At 39.0% G+C, this 15,538-nt stretch overlaps 1 protein-coding gene across 3 annotated transcripts; it reads left to right on the top strand.

Moving 5' to 3' along the window:
* Window positions 1–205: 205 nt before the first annotated feature.
* On the top strand, window positions 206–15,485 carry mpv17 (mitochondrial inner membrane protein MPV17). 3 transcript variants are annotated; one of them, XR_014869632.1, is made up of 8 exons: window positions 206–381; window positions 1,110–1,190; window positions 3,522–3,637; window positions 6,102–6,194; window positions 8,152–8,247; window positions 11,492–11,524; window positions 11,606–11,715; window positions 12,043–15,485. XR_014869632.1 is itself a non-coding variant. In XM_085134300.1 (8 exons), the coding sequence occupies exons 2-8, from the start codon at window positions 1,118–1,120 to the stop codon at window positions 12,110–12,112; spliced, it is 534 nt and encodes a 177-aa protein (XP_084990426.1). In that variant the 5' UTR covers window positions 213–381; window positions 1,110–1,117; the 3' UTR covers window positions 12,113–15,485. The 3 variants fall into 3 exon arrangements, 2 of the variants coding, with proteins under 2 accessions (XP_084990426.1, XP_084990427.1); XM_085134300.1 differs by having other exon boundaries at window positions 213–381; window positions 11,606–11,658; XM_085134301.1 differs by lacking the exon at window positions 206–381 and adding an exon at window positions 398–876 and having other exon boundaries at window positions 11,606–11,658.
* Window positions 15,486–15,538: the final 53 nt, after the last annotated feature.

The following is a 15,538-nucleotide window of genomic DNA, read 5'->3' as shown; positions in this document are numbered from 1 at the left end:
TGGAATTTTTAGAAGACCTTTAATTGTGCACCAGGTTTTTTAAATTGTTGCACTGGAAGAATTACCAATATAATAAATACAAAACTTGAGACTAATAAGACCCAACTTGACTGACAACTTGTTTAAACTGTAAAGATGTAACTGGTGTGAGCCTAACGAAATAAGTGTATTTAAAAAAGGAAACAACAGTATAACACACAAATTTGTATTCATATTTTTCTGTGCTGTACAGTTGGAGTACTGCAAAGTCGGAGCTGATTTCGTTTCGTGAAAGCATCTCCGCCTGTTTCCTCAGGGAAGCGGCATGTGTACAGTTTTATTTACATTAACCGCAGCTTGCCAGTTTACGGACCTTTAAGTTAACTACGGTGAGCTGTAAAGGTGAGTTAAACAGCAGCTGCAATAATGTTAAACGGAAAGTTACAGAAACGATGAAAGACTCAGCAGTTCGTTATTCTTGATTTAAAGTGTGAGTTGCTACAGTGTGTTAGGAGTGCAGTTTAGTTTAGTTTCGTGAGCTAAATGAGTGATTGAAAGTTAGTGCTGTGATTTAGAGACGCTAATGACGCACTGTGCAAGTCGTAGGTTCCGTGGAACGTTAGCTTCGCCAGCCAGCACGAGACCGAGCCTCAAGCTAAACGTCATTAAAAAAAAAAGATTTTACAGTTAATCTCAGCTGTCGTAAAACTAGGCATCTATTAATAACTTCGGTAGCTTGAGAGAAAATGTTAGACCCAGTGTTAGAATTCGGCATTGTCAAAATTTACCGAAACACGAATACTTTAATAAAATGTTAACTTTGAGTCAGCAGTTGACCATAAGTGTGATGTAACTGAATGGAGAGGATTAGCTAGCCGTTTGACTGAATTTGAAAGAGTGAGCTAACCTCTTCGATATAGGTCTTGGGATACATTTAAGTGTTTTAAAACCCTGAAATAATCTTTAAAAAACAGCCCGAAGTTTACACTAATGGGCAATCACTAATGGACAGTTTAACGGAACTTGTTAGTGGTATCGCTTGATTTGAATCACGTTACAAACCGGCGGGCGGGGTGATTGAGCAGAAAAGTCTGCATTTGCAACAACCTTTTATTTTTCTTTCTTCCTAGGACGAGAAATGGCAGGCCTTTGGAGAGGCTACCAGGCCTTGATGACTAAATACCCCTGGACAGTCCAGATAGTGACAGCGGGTAGGACAACCTTTTCACTGCACATAAAAATAAGTTACACTCTGAAAGCCCAAACGTAAATGTAGAAAAGCTGCAGACAGATGTCACATGAGAAGGTGCAGAAACGATCTCGGGTACACCACACACTGACCTTTGTTGATTAAAATAAAATGAAGGGAGCTGAAGTATGCTGATGAGTTTAATATGATGCAGGTATTAGACCAAAAATATTTCTGTAACTGTTGTGTAGCACTTTTGGATTTCATAGTGTTGAAAATGGCTTTTAGAGCTCTGGTGGATTCACACATTGGAGCAAGTTTCAGATGTAAATGATCTAACCTAAGCAGTTAGTGTTGTATTAACCCTTTACATTTTTCAGAAGGCTGTAGTTTTAAAGTACTGTTTGCAGTACTATTTAGTCACCACTAGATAGAGGCAGAGGTTTGACCTTGCAGCTAGAGCAGCTAAAAGGGGCCTCTCTGCGGAATTTAAAAAAAGAGAAATCAGTTTCCCTATTGACAGTCTTTATGCATTTTCAAAGTTTTTAATTTCAGCTGAGTTTGTGAGTTTCCTACAAAAAAAAGAAAGGAACCCCCCCCCCCCCCAAATTTATTGAAAGATTTGAGGTTAGTGTTGACACATCATGAATTTCTGAGCAGTTGGTCTGTTTTTAAATTGTTTTTGTTATAACTACATGTTATGACACATGAATTTAGTTTATCTTATTATTATTCCATTATGTCCAGCTGATGTCTAATCAGCTGACAATTGTGAGTATTTATACTGATACTATGCTTATTATTCCTAATCAATGGAGCTGAACAGCCAGCATCGACCTAACATGTAGTTACATCTGCAGGTAGGTGCACGTCAGGTTACAGCACAGGGGTTCAGAGGGGTTTACTGTGATTACATAAGTGTGGTGTAGATTTCCTGCTGAAGCATAAATCAGTAGTTGGTCAACGACCGTCGGGGCTGCCTCCAAGGGGCACAACTTTCACTAGGACTTAAATGTTTAGGATTCTCCACCATTTTTCTTTAGAACTGAAGAAGCCTCAAGGATGAGAGGTGACACGTCTGTACCAAACCGAAGAAGTTTTAGTGCCTTCTTGTTTTGTTTTTTTTTCTTTCTTCCAAGCCCTACCATGACCTGGATAATTGAGAACCTACACAGACTTATTGTGGATAAATTACAGACAACCTTTCACGCTCACATTCACACCTATGGGCAATTTGGATTAATCAATTAACCTATCCCCACAAACTGTGTGTCTTTGGACGGTGGGAGGAAACCACGCAAACACGGGGAGAACATGCAAACTCCATACAGGAAGACTCCCGGCCTGATGGTAGAATTGAACTCAGGACCTCCTTGCTGTGCGGCAACAGTGCTAACCACCGTGCTGCCCACTATAATAAAGTGAAAAGCTAATAAGTGGAGTAATTTACCACAGTGCTTACTGAGGTCCTGACTCAAGCTGGAGATATTAAGGCCTTTAAATGAGTTGCTGGACCAATTTATTTTTAAGCATTTATGTTAGAAACAAACAGAAGACTTGAAGAGGACCTCTGTGAAATCTCTGCAGTGTTAAGCAGGATTGTTTGTCTAAAATTGGTTTATAAATAAAAAATTAGCAGTGACTCAGGAAATTCGTGGATGACGCCAATGATGATGAGTTAATGGTGGCTTGTTGGTGACAACCCTTTAATGCCTGTTAATAAGCAGTGTGAAACAAATGAAGACAAGAGCTCCGTGATGAAATCCTTTTGAAATCTCATTTGTTCGTATAAATAATTTATATTGGTAAGATATATTACGGAGAAGAAAAACAACTGAGTCTGTTTGAGGGACACATTGCGTGACCATCGCCAAGTTGAACTCGGATGGGAGTTTGTACTTTTGGACAGTTTTGTTGCATTTTAAAGATACTTTTTGTAAACGCCCCCTGCAAAATGTCACTTAAACTTTCACCACTGGGTGGCAGTATTTTATCAGTAGTTGTGTTAAAATTTGATCTCAAGAAACTTTTCCTTTTTTCCAGGTCGAGTTTGACTTCAGCTGATATCTCTTTAAGACAATGCAGATTTTTTAGTAGTTCACATTTGGTTGGGAGCTTTTGTTAATTTTGGAATGCTTATAAAGTATTTTAACACATTATTTTCAATATTAACAGTAAAGTTGATTCTTTGAATACATTTTTTGGCATATTTGCAGTTATTATGCATTAATTACAAGAGTGCTGCCTAATCAGATTCTCACTGCAGGAACAGTAACATGTCTGCACGGATCATATCTGTAGAAGATTGTGCTCAGGGGACTGAGATGCAGTTTCAACTCTGTTTGACCTCCAGGGTCTTTAGTGGGTGTCGGTGATGTCATCTCCCAGCAGCTGATCGAGAGGAGAGGATTGGCTAACCACAACGTGCAGAGGACGGCTAAGATGATGAGCATTGGTTTCTTCTTTGTGGTAAGTATCCTTCTGACTCTCAGTTCATTTACTTTTTTAAAATTTTCTAAATACTTTTGATTTTATTTTGTTAAAAAGGTGTTACATGCTTGATTTTTTTTTTTTTTAGATCTAGAGAAACTGTGTGAATCATGAAGAAATAGAATAATATTTTAGTTCGTATGAAAGCAAGTCTAGCCTCTCAGCAGCTATTTTTGTGATGCCTGTCGGTGCATACCCGGGTCATTATGTTAAGCATTTAAAACAGTAATTAGCGCTCACCAAGACATAAAAACTGCATCATAGAATCAAATGTGTTTAAAATTTGTTATCATGGGAGGCATTATCTCCTTTTTTTTTTTTTTTATAGATGATGGTTCAGTGTGTCCTCTGCTAAAGGGGGTGATAAGGGAAACAAAGGATTTGGAAAATTCATACATTTGTTATTGTGGTCGCTATGCTGACACTTCCAAGTCATTTCATACAGAAACGTTCCCAAACTCAACCAGTGAATCATGCTTCTTTATTATAGACAACAACAGTTACTCACAGCAGTCATTCCCAAACGCTGTGTCTCGAAATTGTGTGTTACGCTACATAGTGCTAACTATTTATATATGATATAATGTAGTAGGAGATTTACAATATGGAAGGTTTTCTGTAAGATTTCTTTTGCCTCCTCAGAGGACACCAAATGAGCACCTTTGTAAAAAAAAGTCAACATTTTAAAACAAAGTTTTAATCATACAGAGGCAGGCCTTCTACTGTGCAGATAACACACTGTACAACACTGTGCTGTGCAAATTTAGAGTTTAACTTAAACTGTGTGATGTGTTTCAGTTGATTCGATCTATGTCAGTGTGGCTCCCTGGAAGAAGAAATGTTGCCCATTACTTAGAAAGAATACAGGTTTTTAATTAAAATTCCTTCTTCTTCCTTCTTTACTGTCTGGTTAATTGTTTAAATTGAGGAAGTTAATATAAAGCAAAAAGAAAGATTCCTGCTTGTTTGTGCATCTGTAAGCAATGACTTTAAGTATGTGTGTTCATGATGTACTTGTCTGATCTGTGTTACTTGTTATATACCACTCATTCATGTCTTTGTATGTTTAATTCATCAGTATTTTACTAACTGTGACAGCTGCACAATTCACCCTCCAAGTAGCTCATTTCTTTCTGACGTCGCTGTGACGAAGGCAAAGTTTATTTATGTTTCTGTAATTATCTGAAGCTCCTTGTCTGGAAGGTGGCTATTCAGCACACACAGGACTTGAGACGACATGTTTATTGGCAGCTATATTCATGCATCATGTATCGTTCTCCTTCACATAAATAATGCATCCATTTGTTGGTTGAATTCGGTTTATCTTCAGCCAGCCTGCTCGTGCTTCCGTTTAAGGAGGGAAGCTGTTGACAGAAAGCTGCTGAGTTCTATTGGAAAATGTTTTTAACATTGGACATAAATTTAAAATGTAAAACTTTTAATGTAAAAATTTGATAAAACACTATTTTTGTATCTTTATGGCCTAAGTTTTGTATTTTGTGGTAGTGGAGAAGAATTCCCTGTTCTGTTGTTACTTGTGCATCTTCTGCAAGATGTAAACAGGACTCGGCACATAACCCACCCCCCCCCCCCCCCCCCAAACAAACAAAAAATACTTGATTTTTATCCAATCTCATCTTCAACATCATCTTCTTTTGCACCTCTGGACGTCTCTTTTTTGTTTGGTGTTCAGCTGAAGTCTTATACTTTCCTTGGTTCCCCACTATTGTGCCAAAGTGTCAGTCCATCTTTGTAACTTTTATTTTGGGAACAGGAAGGAGTTGCAAAACTAGCAAGTATGATGGGTTTGTCAATAAATACTTTCCTTGAGGATCACAGCCCACAGTGGTGTACAACTGTTCACAATAATGACTGTTCATCTGAGCTCACAAGTGATGGCCCTCATTATAAAAGCTGGAGAATTTGATTTCAAGAAGTACTCTGTAGTTTTATGGACACAACTAATGTGACTTTGAGGAGGAGTGATCTGAAAACAGCAGCTGAGCTGTCAGCAGTCTGAGGAGAGATCCCAAATCTAAGCCAGGTCATGTTTTTTAATTTTATCAGCAGCAATTTAGAACTTTGTGATTGCACCAAATTTTGACTGATTTTGAACAAACTCCATGTCAGTGTCAGTTTCTCTCTTGTGGACCTGTGTTGATTTGTGAAGGACACACATTTACAGAAAATTGCAATTAGACATAAAGGTTTGTACAGTTCACATAGCAAATTGTTAACTTTGGTTCATTTTGTGAGTTCATTGTGAATAAATGGCTGAATATTTAATGCACAAACCAAAAAGCAAAGATTTGATGTTTTTATTTTTCATGAAATCCATCATCGGTTTTCTGCTTCCATTGCAGTTAAAGATATTAGAAGAGAATTAAGTGGAGAATTTCAAGAGTAATATAATGATGGTAATTTTATTTCTGTTGCAATAAAGGGCCCTGTCATCGGCAGCTGGTACAAGGTTTTGGACCGACTGGTTGTTGGAGGAACCAAAAGCGCTGCCATGAAGAAAATGCTGGTCGACCAGGTGGGACGAGCATCTTAAGGACCCTTAATCGTCGTCGTCTTCTTGTTGTTGTTCTTGTTGTTGTTCTTGTTGTTGTTCTTGTTCTTCTTCTTCTTCTTCTTCTTATTCTTAGCAAACCGAACACCAGCTCAGCAAAAAAAACAGCTTTCTGTGTGTATTCGGCACTCGCACTGAGCTTGTTAGTTGTGGCAAACAGAGTGGATGAATCCTGACTGCTGAGATTGTTTTGACTGACAGATGAGTCTTTGTTGTCCTGATAGGAGGAAACTCTTGTTAGCAGACTGTTTTCTCTTTTTGTGAAGCTTTTGAGCCGAGAGGCTGAGTTATGCAACAGAGCTCCAGTTTTTGCCCCCTCAGCTGTAGGTTAGTGGGGTATCGTTGTCATCTACAGGGTGAGCGGACACCCACGTTTGTGAATGCGATAACTCAAGAAGGAAGTCACAGAGGATTTTCAAATTAATACCTTAGGTGTATCTACTAGGGTGCTGAGTGGTAGCACTGGTATTTTGTAGTTGCTCATTTAGTTGTTTAAATGAGACAGCCAAAAAAAAGATATAATAGCCTAATTGATAGAAAAACCTAAGAAACTATCTAAAGCAGAACATACTTGAAATGTTGTTTACTTTGTATAATGTTTCAAACACATGTGATGTCAGATTAGTTAAGAGTTGCAGGTGCAGTTTGATTACACCTGACTTCGGTTGCTTAGTTATATTCCAGTTTATTCTGACAAAGCTTGATATACAGTTAGTTTGCATTGATTGATTTATAAGTGCTGCAGAACAGCTGTCATCTGTTTAGTTTAAGCCTCTGTTTATTTACTGCTTCATTCATAGAAAGAGAGGAAACAGGGTTCAGCGCCAGCGAGTGGCCGATGGTGGTAGAACAACTTTGACCCAGGAATTCCTGTTGTAATTTAATAAAATAAGAATATTGCTGAATATAACTGACTATCATTTTTGGCATTGAGTAGCAAAAGCTGCAACGTTTAAATGTTTAGTCGACTAGTTGCACATAACTATAATCTGTACCTCATGCTTCCTGAATGAATCATTAACTTTAGATTAAGGTACACAAATATATCAGTAAAATTATATAGCATAAACTTGGAATGCAACTTGTCTGTAAATGTCTAAAAACTAGTCATTTTTGGTAGCTTCATGCTGCCCCCTGCTGTGTTTCAGTGAAACTGCAGCAGAGCAAAAAAAAGCAGTATCTGCTTGTTACTGAATAAAATATTTACTGGAGCAAAGGGTCCACTTGCACGCTTGAATAGTGATCCAGTCGCACTGTCTGCGCTGCTCGCTTCACCTCAGTGTGCATAACAAACAGCAGCACTTGAAAGATTTAAGGTGATGCAGCTGTAGCGTCTTCCTGCGTCAGACCTGATCAGCCGGAAGAAGTCAAGTGACTGTTCATGTAAGATTCATACTAGGAACAGTTTAACCTCAGTCTTTCAGATTTCTTAGATTATCACTGGTATGTATTTTATTACTTAATTACTTAATTAATAGACTCAGTTTGTTACTTTGTTTCTGGACTCCATCAGCTTCTATGGAGTAGCAGCTAAGCATCCCAAGCTCCTCGGAAAAACAAATACAATCGAACGAAATGAATGAAATATCAAGAAAGTAAGACAAAAAGAAGAATGACAGCGAAGGAAAGATTTCATCCTCCATGATGTTTCTTTAAAGACTTCCTTTTCCGGATGTGCTGCAGGAAAATGTTTTGTCACAAGTAGATTAATTAGATATTTATCACCCAATTTCTCATAATCAAAAGTCATGTTCTGTTTTTAGGTTGCACGTTTACTGCTCAGTTTAGGTTGATGTCACACTGCCAGAGGGGAGCTTTTTAAATAAAACTGACCTGAAATCTGCTGATTTAGGCCACAGCAGTTACACTTATGATTAACTTAGGATTCTTCTTCTTGTTTTTTTGGTTTGTTTCCTTACAGCTGTGTTTTGCGCCGTGCTTTCTGGGAGCCTTCCTCTGTATCTCTGGTGCGCTGAACGGACTGACAGTCGAGGAGAACGTCACCAAGCTCAGGAGGGTGAGTGAGTTTTATTTCAGTATCCTGTCGTGATTCATTCCCAACATCATTACCCAGCGGAAAAACAATCCAGTGTAAAATGGGAAATAACATGCAAAACACTAGAAATAACTCTGTGTCATGTGTCTCTCACCCTTTGACCCTTGTGAAGTGTAAGTCTGAAAAAAGGCGTTAATGAGCCTGAAAAAGAAGCTTGGTAGCAGATAGGGCAATAAACTGGGGTGTTGGTACAGCTGCTTGACATTTTTCTGACCATTTTTAATGGTCACCTTTAACCCTGTGTTGAATGAGTCCATCAGTATTGTAGTGTTGTGGAAAATCTTTCAGGTGACGTTGATCAATTTGAAACACTCCACTTGAGGTAAAAGGTTAGAGTTTGACCTGATGTGTCTTCAGCTCATTTTTTATTTATAAATGTTACATCGTCACGTAAAAACAGGTTTATCCAAAGCCTGAAAGGTATCGGTTTGAATTGCACAGATAAATTACTTTGTGTTACCGTAAAATTGCATTTAAATACATAGAAAAAAGAATCTATGATTCAGATTTCAGATGCAAAGTCTTCGTCAAACCCTCCTTTCTTTGTTCTTCGTGTTCTTCATTGTGTGGCATGAATTTGACCTTTTTAAGCACTAAAACTAAACCTGAGACGAACAAACTGGTCAGAGAGCAGTAAGCTTCCTGCACGCACACAGCTCAGGTAAACGACAGTACACAGAGAGGAGGTTTGGTTTTCATCATAGCTACAGTATCTGACCTCCAACACTCACCTCTCATTATTATTGGAAACTATTTCCTGTGATGGAGGAAGAGATGAGAGAGAGAGAGGGGGAGTGTGGAAATAACCAGTGTGACTCATACCTTCATATATACGTGTGCGAGCGTGTGTTTGTATGCCAGGTCAGAGCTAACTGTCATCTTGTGCCAGCTGCTCAAACGCCCGTCGCCGCCTTGCTTTCCCAACATGCTGCTGATCACCATCAATTATTTACAAAAGGAGAGGCGCAGACCTGAAAGGCCAACCCGGTAAATGTCACAAAGGACAGAAAATAAATGACAAATGCGCTCGTTACAACGGGGTCTGGCACTGAGGAAATGTGAGATGAAAATGAATGGAGCCTCTGACCAAACAGCCGCTGTGATTGATAAATCTGGACAGAGTTCCAGTCGCAGCTTTGCTTCTCTTGTTTACCTGTTCTGCTTTTTATCTGCAACTGTTTGGTCAGAGTCTTGGTCATTACTCAAAAATAAAACACAGTACACTGGAGAAAAAGTGAGAGAAACAGGTGAGAAGTGTGAGGCTCTGGTTTTAAAACATCACAACTTTATCACTGCACAGTTTTTCAAGGCACTTGGCAGGTTGGGGTTTTGAAGCATGTTGTTCCGTTTGCCGTCATTCTCTTCCAAGATCAACTCCACGATGTCAGGGTCAGACCACATGCTGTGCTGTATAACTGATCAGAGTCTGAACATTCATAATATTCTGCACATTGTAAAGACAGGAAGAGCAGAAAAGTGTGACCGCTGTTAGATGTTGCATATACAGTACAGTGTGTAAAGTGCAAACACAAATATAGCTTCCACGTGCTGCCCTGGGAAGACCTGGATCCCAAAACTTGAACGTTTAGACAATCTTATTAGATTCTTTTTTAAATGAATAATTTAGCTGAATTTGGGGTTTAGTATTTCACTAAAGTTTTACAACAAAACTTCATATTTATTGCATCCTAAAAAGCTCCTAGAAGAGGTAAGAAAGGTCCCGTCTTGTGTGGGTAAAGACATTGACGTAATTTCACCCCAGGTGGCAAACGAGCTTGTTTGACCATAATTAAAACACTGTTTTCACCCTGGAAAAAAGGCAAAAAAATATTATAGCTGGAACATTGGCTTGTTGGTTTTATATGCCAAGAGATGTCAGGGTGACCTTTAAGTAGACAGGTTGGTTTTTTTCTTGGTGTGTGTGTTTTGTAATATTGTGTATTTGAGAGAGAAAGTTGTTTATTAAGAGCACACACCTGATTTCTACCTTCAGGTTGCATCGCCAGCATAACAACATGATTAAACTACACGACGCACTCACGCCAAAACATTTCTTTAAGTATAATTCATAATCTTTTTGCTGAGCTATACCAGGTCAAATAAGGGAACAAATAAAAGAAGCCTTTTCTTTTTTCTTTAAATGGTATGTACAAGTTTAGGTATATTGTCAGCATCATTTTTGTCACATTAATGTCGAGCAATGATTCAAAGCGCTTTAAGACAATACACACAGACTTCAGACACAAATCGTCTGTAATATCCAGTTAGGTCTTTAAAAGTATTGTCAGGGTTTTAGAGTATATTGAATTTAGAGTTATCTGATGAATGAGGGCTTTAAAAGCAGACATTTGATTAAATATAGAGGAGTTACAGCCTAACTGTAAGTGTGCTGCTACATTTTTCTTGTTTTAACAAAATGAGTGAAATAAAGTGTATTTATGTGTGGCTGATGAAGGTGTTCATGCATACAGTTTACCTTCCGTTTGGACAGAAACTACTCACCAGCTGTAGTTTGAACACATCAGCATTCCTCACTTCCTCCCCCACCGGCAGCTTCAACTGTTCTGATGGAAAATGCTGCAGGGCTGAACTTCGTACCTAAGCAGGAGGTCACGAGTTTGTCTGTCATGTTTAAGTGGAGAAACACTTTATTTCTGTCTTTTAAATACAACTAAAAGTTTCCTCTTAAGATTTTTGTCTTAAGATGTGTACGACCAAATCATATCTTTAATGGGATTGTTTTGATGTTGAGTCAGTTTACTTTTTATTAAAAGAAAGTATGTTTGGAATCTGTAACAGAGTTTCTCTTACAGGCTCACAGGACAGTGTCACATTTCTTCTAGACATCCTCTGATTTCCACATGAAGAGCTAGCTAATAAAGAAATAGTTCTTCTTTCTTGGATAGTAAATTATGTTTTAGAGTTGCTTAATTTAACACAATAACTTCACATTTGAAACCTCATGTTGAACTTTTGTCAAGACCATGTTTGTCTATTTGGGGTTTTAGAGGAGTGGAGAGGAGCATGATGCTCTGATTATAACAGAAGGCGATATGAGAACCTGAAAAAGAAAGCAGCAAAATAACCATTTCCTTTCTATTGTTTTCGTAATAAATTGAGTTTAGCCTAAAATATTTGAATGTTTGTCATTAAAGTAATTTCAGTTGGTACCGACATGATAATATTTCTCTTTCTGTGTTCACAGGACTACACAGATGCCCTGATCTCTAATTACTATGTAAGTGTTCAGTGTAATCTATTTTTATATCTCTTCAGAATATGTTTCACTGATCAGTTGAATGTTTCCTGTTTGTTTCAGCTTTGGCCTCCAGTCCAGATTGCCAATTTCTACTTCATTCCTCTGCACCACAGGTGAGAGTTTGATGGCTTCATTAGCATGCAGGCAGTGAGCTCTGATCATATTTGAAGGTTAGTGAGAGCAGAAGAAGCTTGTATACAGAGTCAAATCTTAAGGGTTTTATTTTTACATTTCGACTGCTTTAACACAGTCATTTCTGCACTTTTAGGATACATACTCTGTCTGATCTTAGTGGATTATTTTAAATCTGAAAACATGTTTTGAAGTTGTAGTTTTACTAGTTCTGCATCTAAATGAGACATCATTTGTTTCACTTGTGAAAATGTCACATGAAACCAACTTTAATTGTCTCAGAAAGCCTTTATTTCCGTTTTTATGAAACTCTCCGACTTAAACTGCATCCAAACCAGACACATCAGATTTCGTCCTCCTTGCAGGCTGGCTGTCGTCCAGGTCGTTGCTGTTGCTTGGAACTCCTACCTGACCTGGAAGGCCAATAAGATGTGAAGGACGCTCACAAGTCCAGCCTGTGTCGTTCTCGCTGATGATTACTTTGCACTCATTCGTAGTGTGTGTGACATGGGCGTAACTTACTTTAGGCTACTTAGTCTGCTGGTATTTCCAATGTGTAAAGCTGTGACTGAGTCACGCGTAAAGGTCGGGAGAAACGGCTCGTCTACTCCGAGTGACAAATTTCACACTTGAAAGTCAAACTTGCATTTGCAGAAATGTCTGTGAAAGTTTATTATTTATGGAAATGGGATTTGGCGGTGGTGCTGCAGTGTATCCACACATACACACTCATACATTAACACCTATTGCTCACAAAGGAAACTTTTGTAATCTCTTTGGTGTATTGACATCATTGTTTTTGTACTATGTGTTGGTTTTTTCCAATAATGGACTTCTAGTCAGATATTTTAAGTGTATTCCAGAGTTTCTAATGATGTGATTTTAGTTTACATAGTTGTGTTTTTTACTTTGTCTAAACCTGTCTCATCTTTTACTTTATTTTCCCGAATTTGACAGATGAAGAGGTCAAACCTCCTGCAGCATTTACAAAGCTGCATTACTGGATTAAATTGATTTGGCTTGGGGCCTTTTTCTTTCTTTTAAAAAAAAATCAGAGTAGTGACGTTTTTCTACATTCGAGAAGTGTTGCAGCAGATTTGACATCTTCAGACTGTCTCCTTTCCTCTGTGAAGTTTGCAAGCAGGTGAGGTTGTGTCAGCTGTCTCTACTTTTCTTTTACATTTGACAGATCTCAGGAAAAAGCTGATATACAGTGGGGCAAAAAAGTATTTAGTCAGCCACCGATTGTGCAAGTTCCCCCACTTAAAATGATGACAGAGGTCAGTAATTTGCACCAGAGGTACACTTCAACTGTGAGAGACAGAATGTGAAAAAAAAATCCATGAATTCACATGGTAGGATTTGTAAAGAATTTATTCGTAAATCAGGGTGGAAAATAAGTATTTGGTCAATAACAAAAATACAACTCAATACTTTGTAACATAACCTTTGTTGGCAATAACAGAGGTCAAACGTTTACTATAGGTCTTTACCAGGTTTGCACACACAGTAGCTGGTATTTTGGCCCATTCCTCCATGCAGATCTTCTCAAGAGCAGTGATGTTTTGGGGCTGTCGCCGAGCAACACGAACTTTCAACTCCCGCCACAGATTTTCTATGGGGTTGAGGTCTGGAGACTGGCTAGGCCACTCCAGGACTTTCAAATGCTTCTTACGGAGCCACTCCTTTGTTGCCCGGGCGGTGTGTTTTGGATCATTGTCATGTTGGAAGACCCAGCCTCGTTTCATCTTCAAAGTTCTCACTGATGGAAGGAGGTTTTGGCTCAAAATCTCACGATACTTGGCCCCATTCATTCTGTCCTTAACACGGATCAGTCGTCCTGTCCCCTTGGCAGAAAAACAGCCCCATAGCATGATGTTTCCACCCCCATGCTTCACAGTAGGTATGGTGTTCTTGGGATGCAACTCAGTATTCTTCTTCCTCCAAACACGACGAGTTGAGTTTATACCAAAAAGTTCTACTTTGGTTTCATCTGACCACATGACATTCTCCCAATCCTCTGCTGTATCATCCATGTGCTCTCTGGCAAACTTCAGACGGGCCTGGACATGCACTGGCTTCAGCAGCGGAACACGTCTGGTACTGCGGGATTTGATTCCCTGCCGTTGTAGTGTGTTACTGATGGTGACCTTTGTTACTTTGGTCCCAGCTCTCTGCAGGTCATTCACCAGGTCCCCCCGTGTGGTTCTGGGATCTTTGCTCACCGTTCTCATGATCATTTTGACCCCACGGGATGAGATCTTGCGTGGAGCCCCAGATCGAGGGAGATTATCAGTGGTCTTGTATGTCTTCCATTTTCTGATGATTGCTCCCACAGTTGATTTTTTCACACCAAGCTGCTTGCCTATTGTAGATTCACTCTTCCCAGTCTGGTGCAGGTCTACAATTCTTTTCCTGGTGTCCTTCGAAAGCTCTTTGGTCTTGGCCATGGCGGAGTTTGGAGTCTGACTGGTTGAGGCTGTGGACAGGTGTCTTTTATACAGATGATGAGGTCAAACAGGTGCCATTCATACAGGTAACGAGTGGGGGACAGAAAAGCTTCTTACAAAAGACGTTACAGGTCTGTGAGAGCCATGGATTTTCCTTGTTTGAGGTGACCAAATACTTATTTTCCACCCTGATTTACGAATAAATTCTTTACAAATCCTACCATGTGAATTCATGGATTTTTTTTTCACATTCTGTCTCTCACAGTTGAAGTGTACCTCTGGTGCAAATTACTGACCTCTGTCATCATTTTAAGTGGGGGAACTTGCACAATCGGTGGCTGACTAAATACTTTTTTGCCCCACTGTAAATGGACAAGATGCCACAGTTTGTCTTCACTCAGATTACACCAACTCTTATCTGCTTTGAGTTTATTTTGTTGGTCGAGGTTCCTGTGGTTAAAGTACCTAATCTAACATCATGGCTATGTAAAGAAAGAGCCTTGTTCCTTATCTTATTTAACATAATGTTAAAGGAATAGTTTGCAGAGAGTTGAATGATACAAGCTCAATACGTCCCTGGTGTCTGCAACCACCAAGCTTATCCTATTTTAAAGGCTGGAAACAGAAAACGGTCAACTGGACAGTTGTGGTCAGACATTTATACTCAGATTTACATACATGCTGTTTACTCCTGTTTCCAGTCTTTTATTGGGTTGGTTATCACTGTGGTCCAGTGGTTCACACTGCTGCTGCCTCACCCCAAGAAAGCATTTCTGCCCCTGTAGCTTTTCTCCAGAGACGGGCATGCCAGGATAATTCATTTCAATTTTATTCTTATCGTACCAAATAACAGCAGTTGCCTCAAAGCGCTTTATATTGAAAAGTACAATAGACCCTACAATAATACAGAGAAGAAATTATTGTAAATTGGATTTAGGTCTGAATTTAAAATAAAGTGCATAGAATAAACCATTGTATAAACGGGAGTTTGTTTCCTCTAGTCTAAAGCATTTTGAGTGTTCAGTAAGGACAGAAAACTGCTATGCAAGTGCAAATACATTAATGCAACACCAACATAACGTGTCATAAAAGCACGAGTGAGATCAGTCTTCTCTCTGCAAGGACAGTCATATTTACTCAGATGTCAAACTGTTCCTTTAACAGTCAGCGTCACATTTTTTCTGTTAAACTGTAGCTGCTGAAGAGTCACCACTAATCCGCAACATAACCCAGGATCATGCTAGTGCTGCGTTCCCCTTTTTCAGGACATGAAGAATCTTTTTCTCCATAATGTGCACATTTTTGATAATTAAAGGTCACGTCTGGGGTAAGAGCTAATAAAGTTTTACACGAGTTGAGTTTATGAGTCTGTGGTGTGTTTGACCTCGCTAACTTTGCTTTGGATGGGGTG

This window comes from Neolamprologus multifasciatus, chromosome 15 (genome assembly GCF_963576455.1).
Source record: "Neolamprologus multifasciatus chromosome 15, fNeoMul1.2, whole genome shotgun sequence".
In the NCBI taxonomy this organism is placed as follows: domain Eukaryota; kingdom Metazoa; phylum Chordata; class Actinopteri; order Cichliformes; family Cichlidae; genus Neolamprologus; species Neolamprologus multifasciatus.
This window is presented reverse-complemented; position numbering and strand designations above follow the sequence as displayed.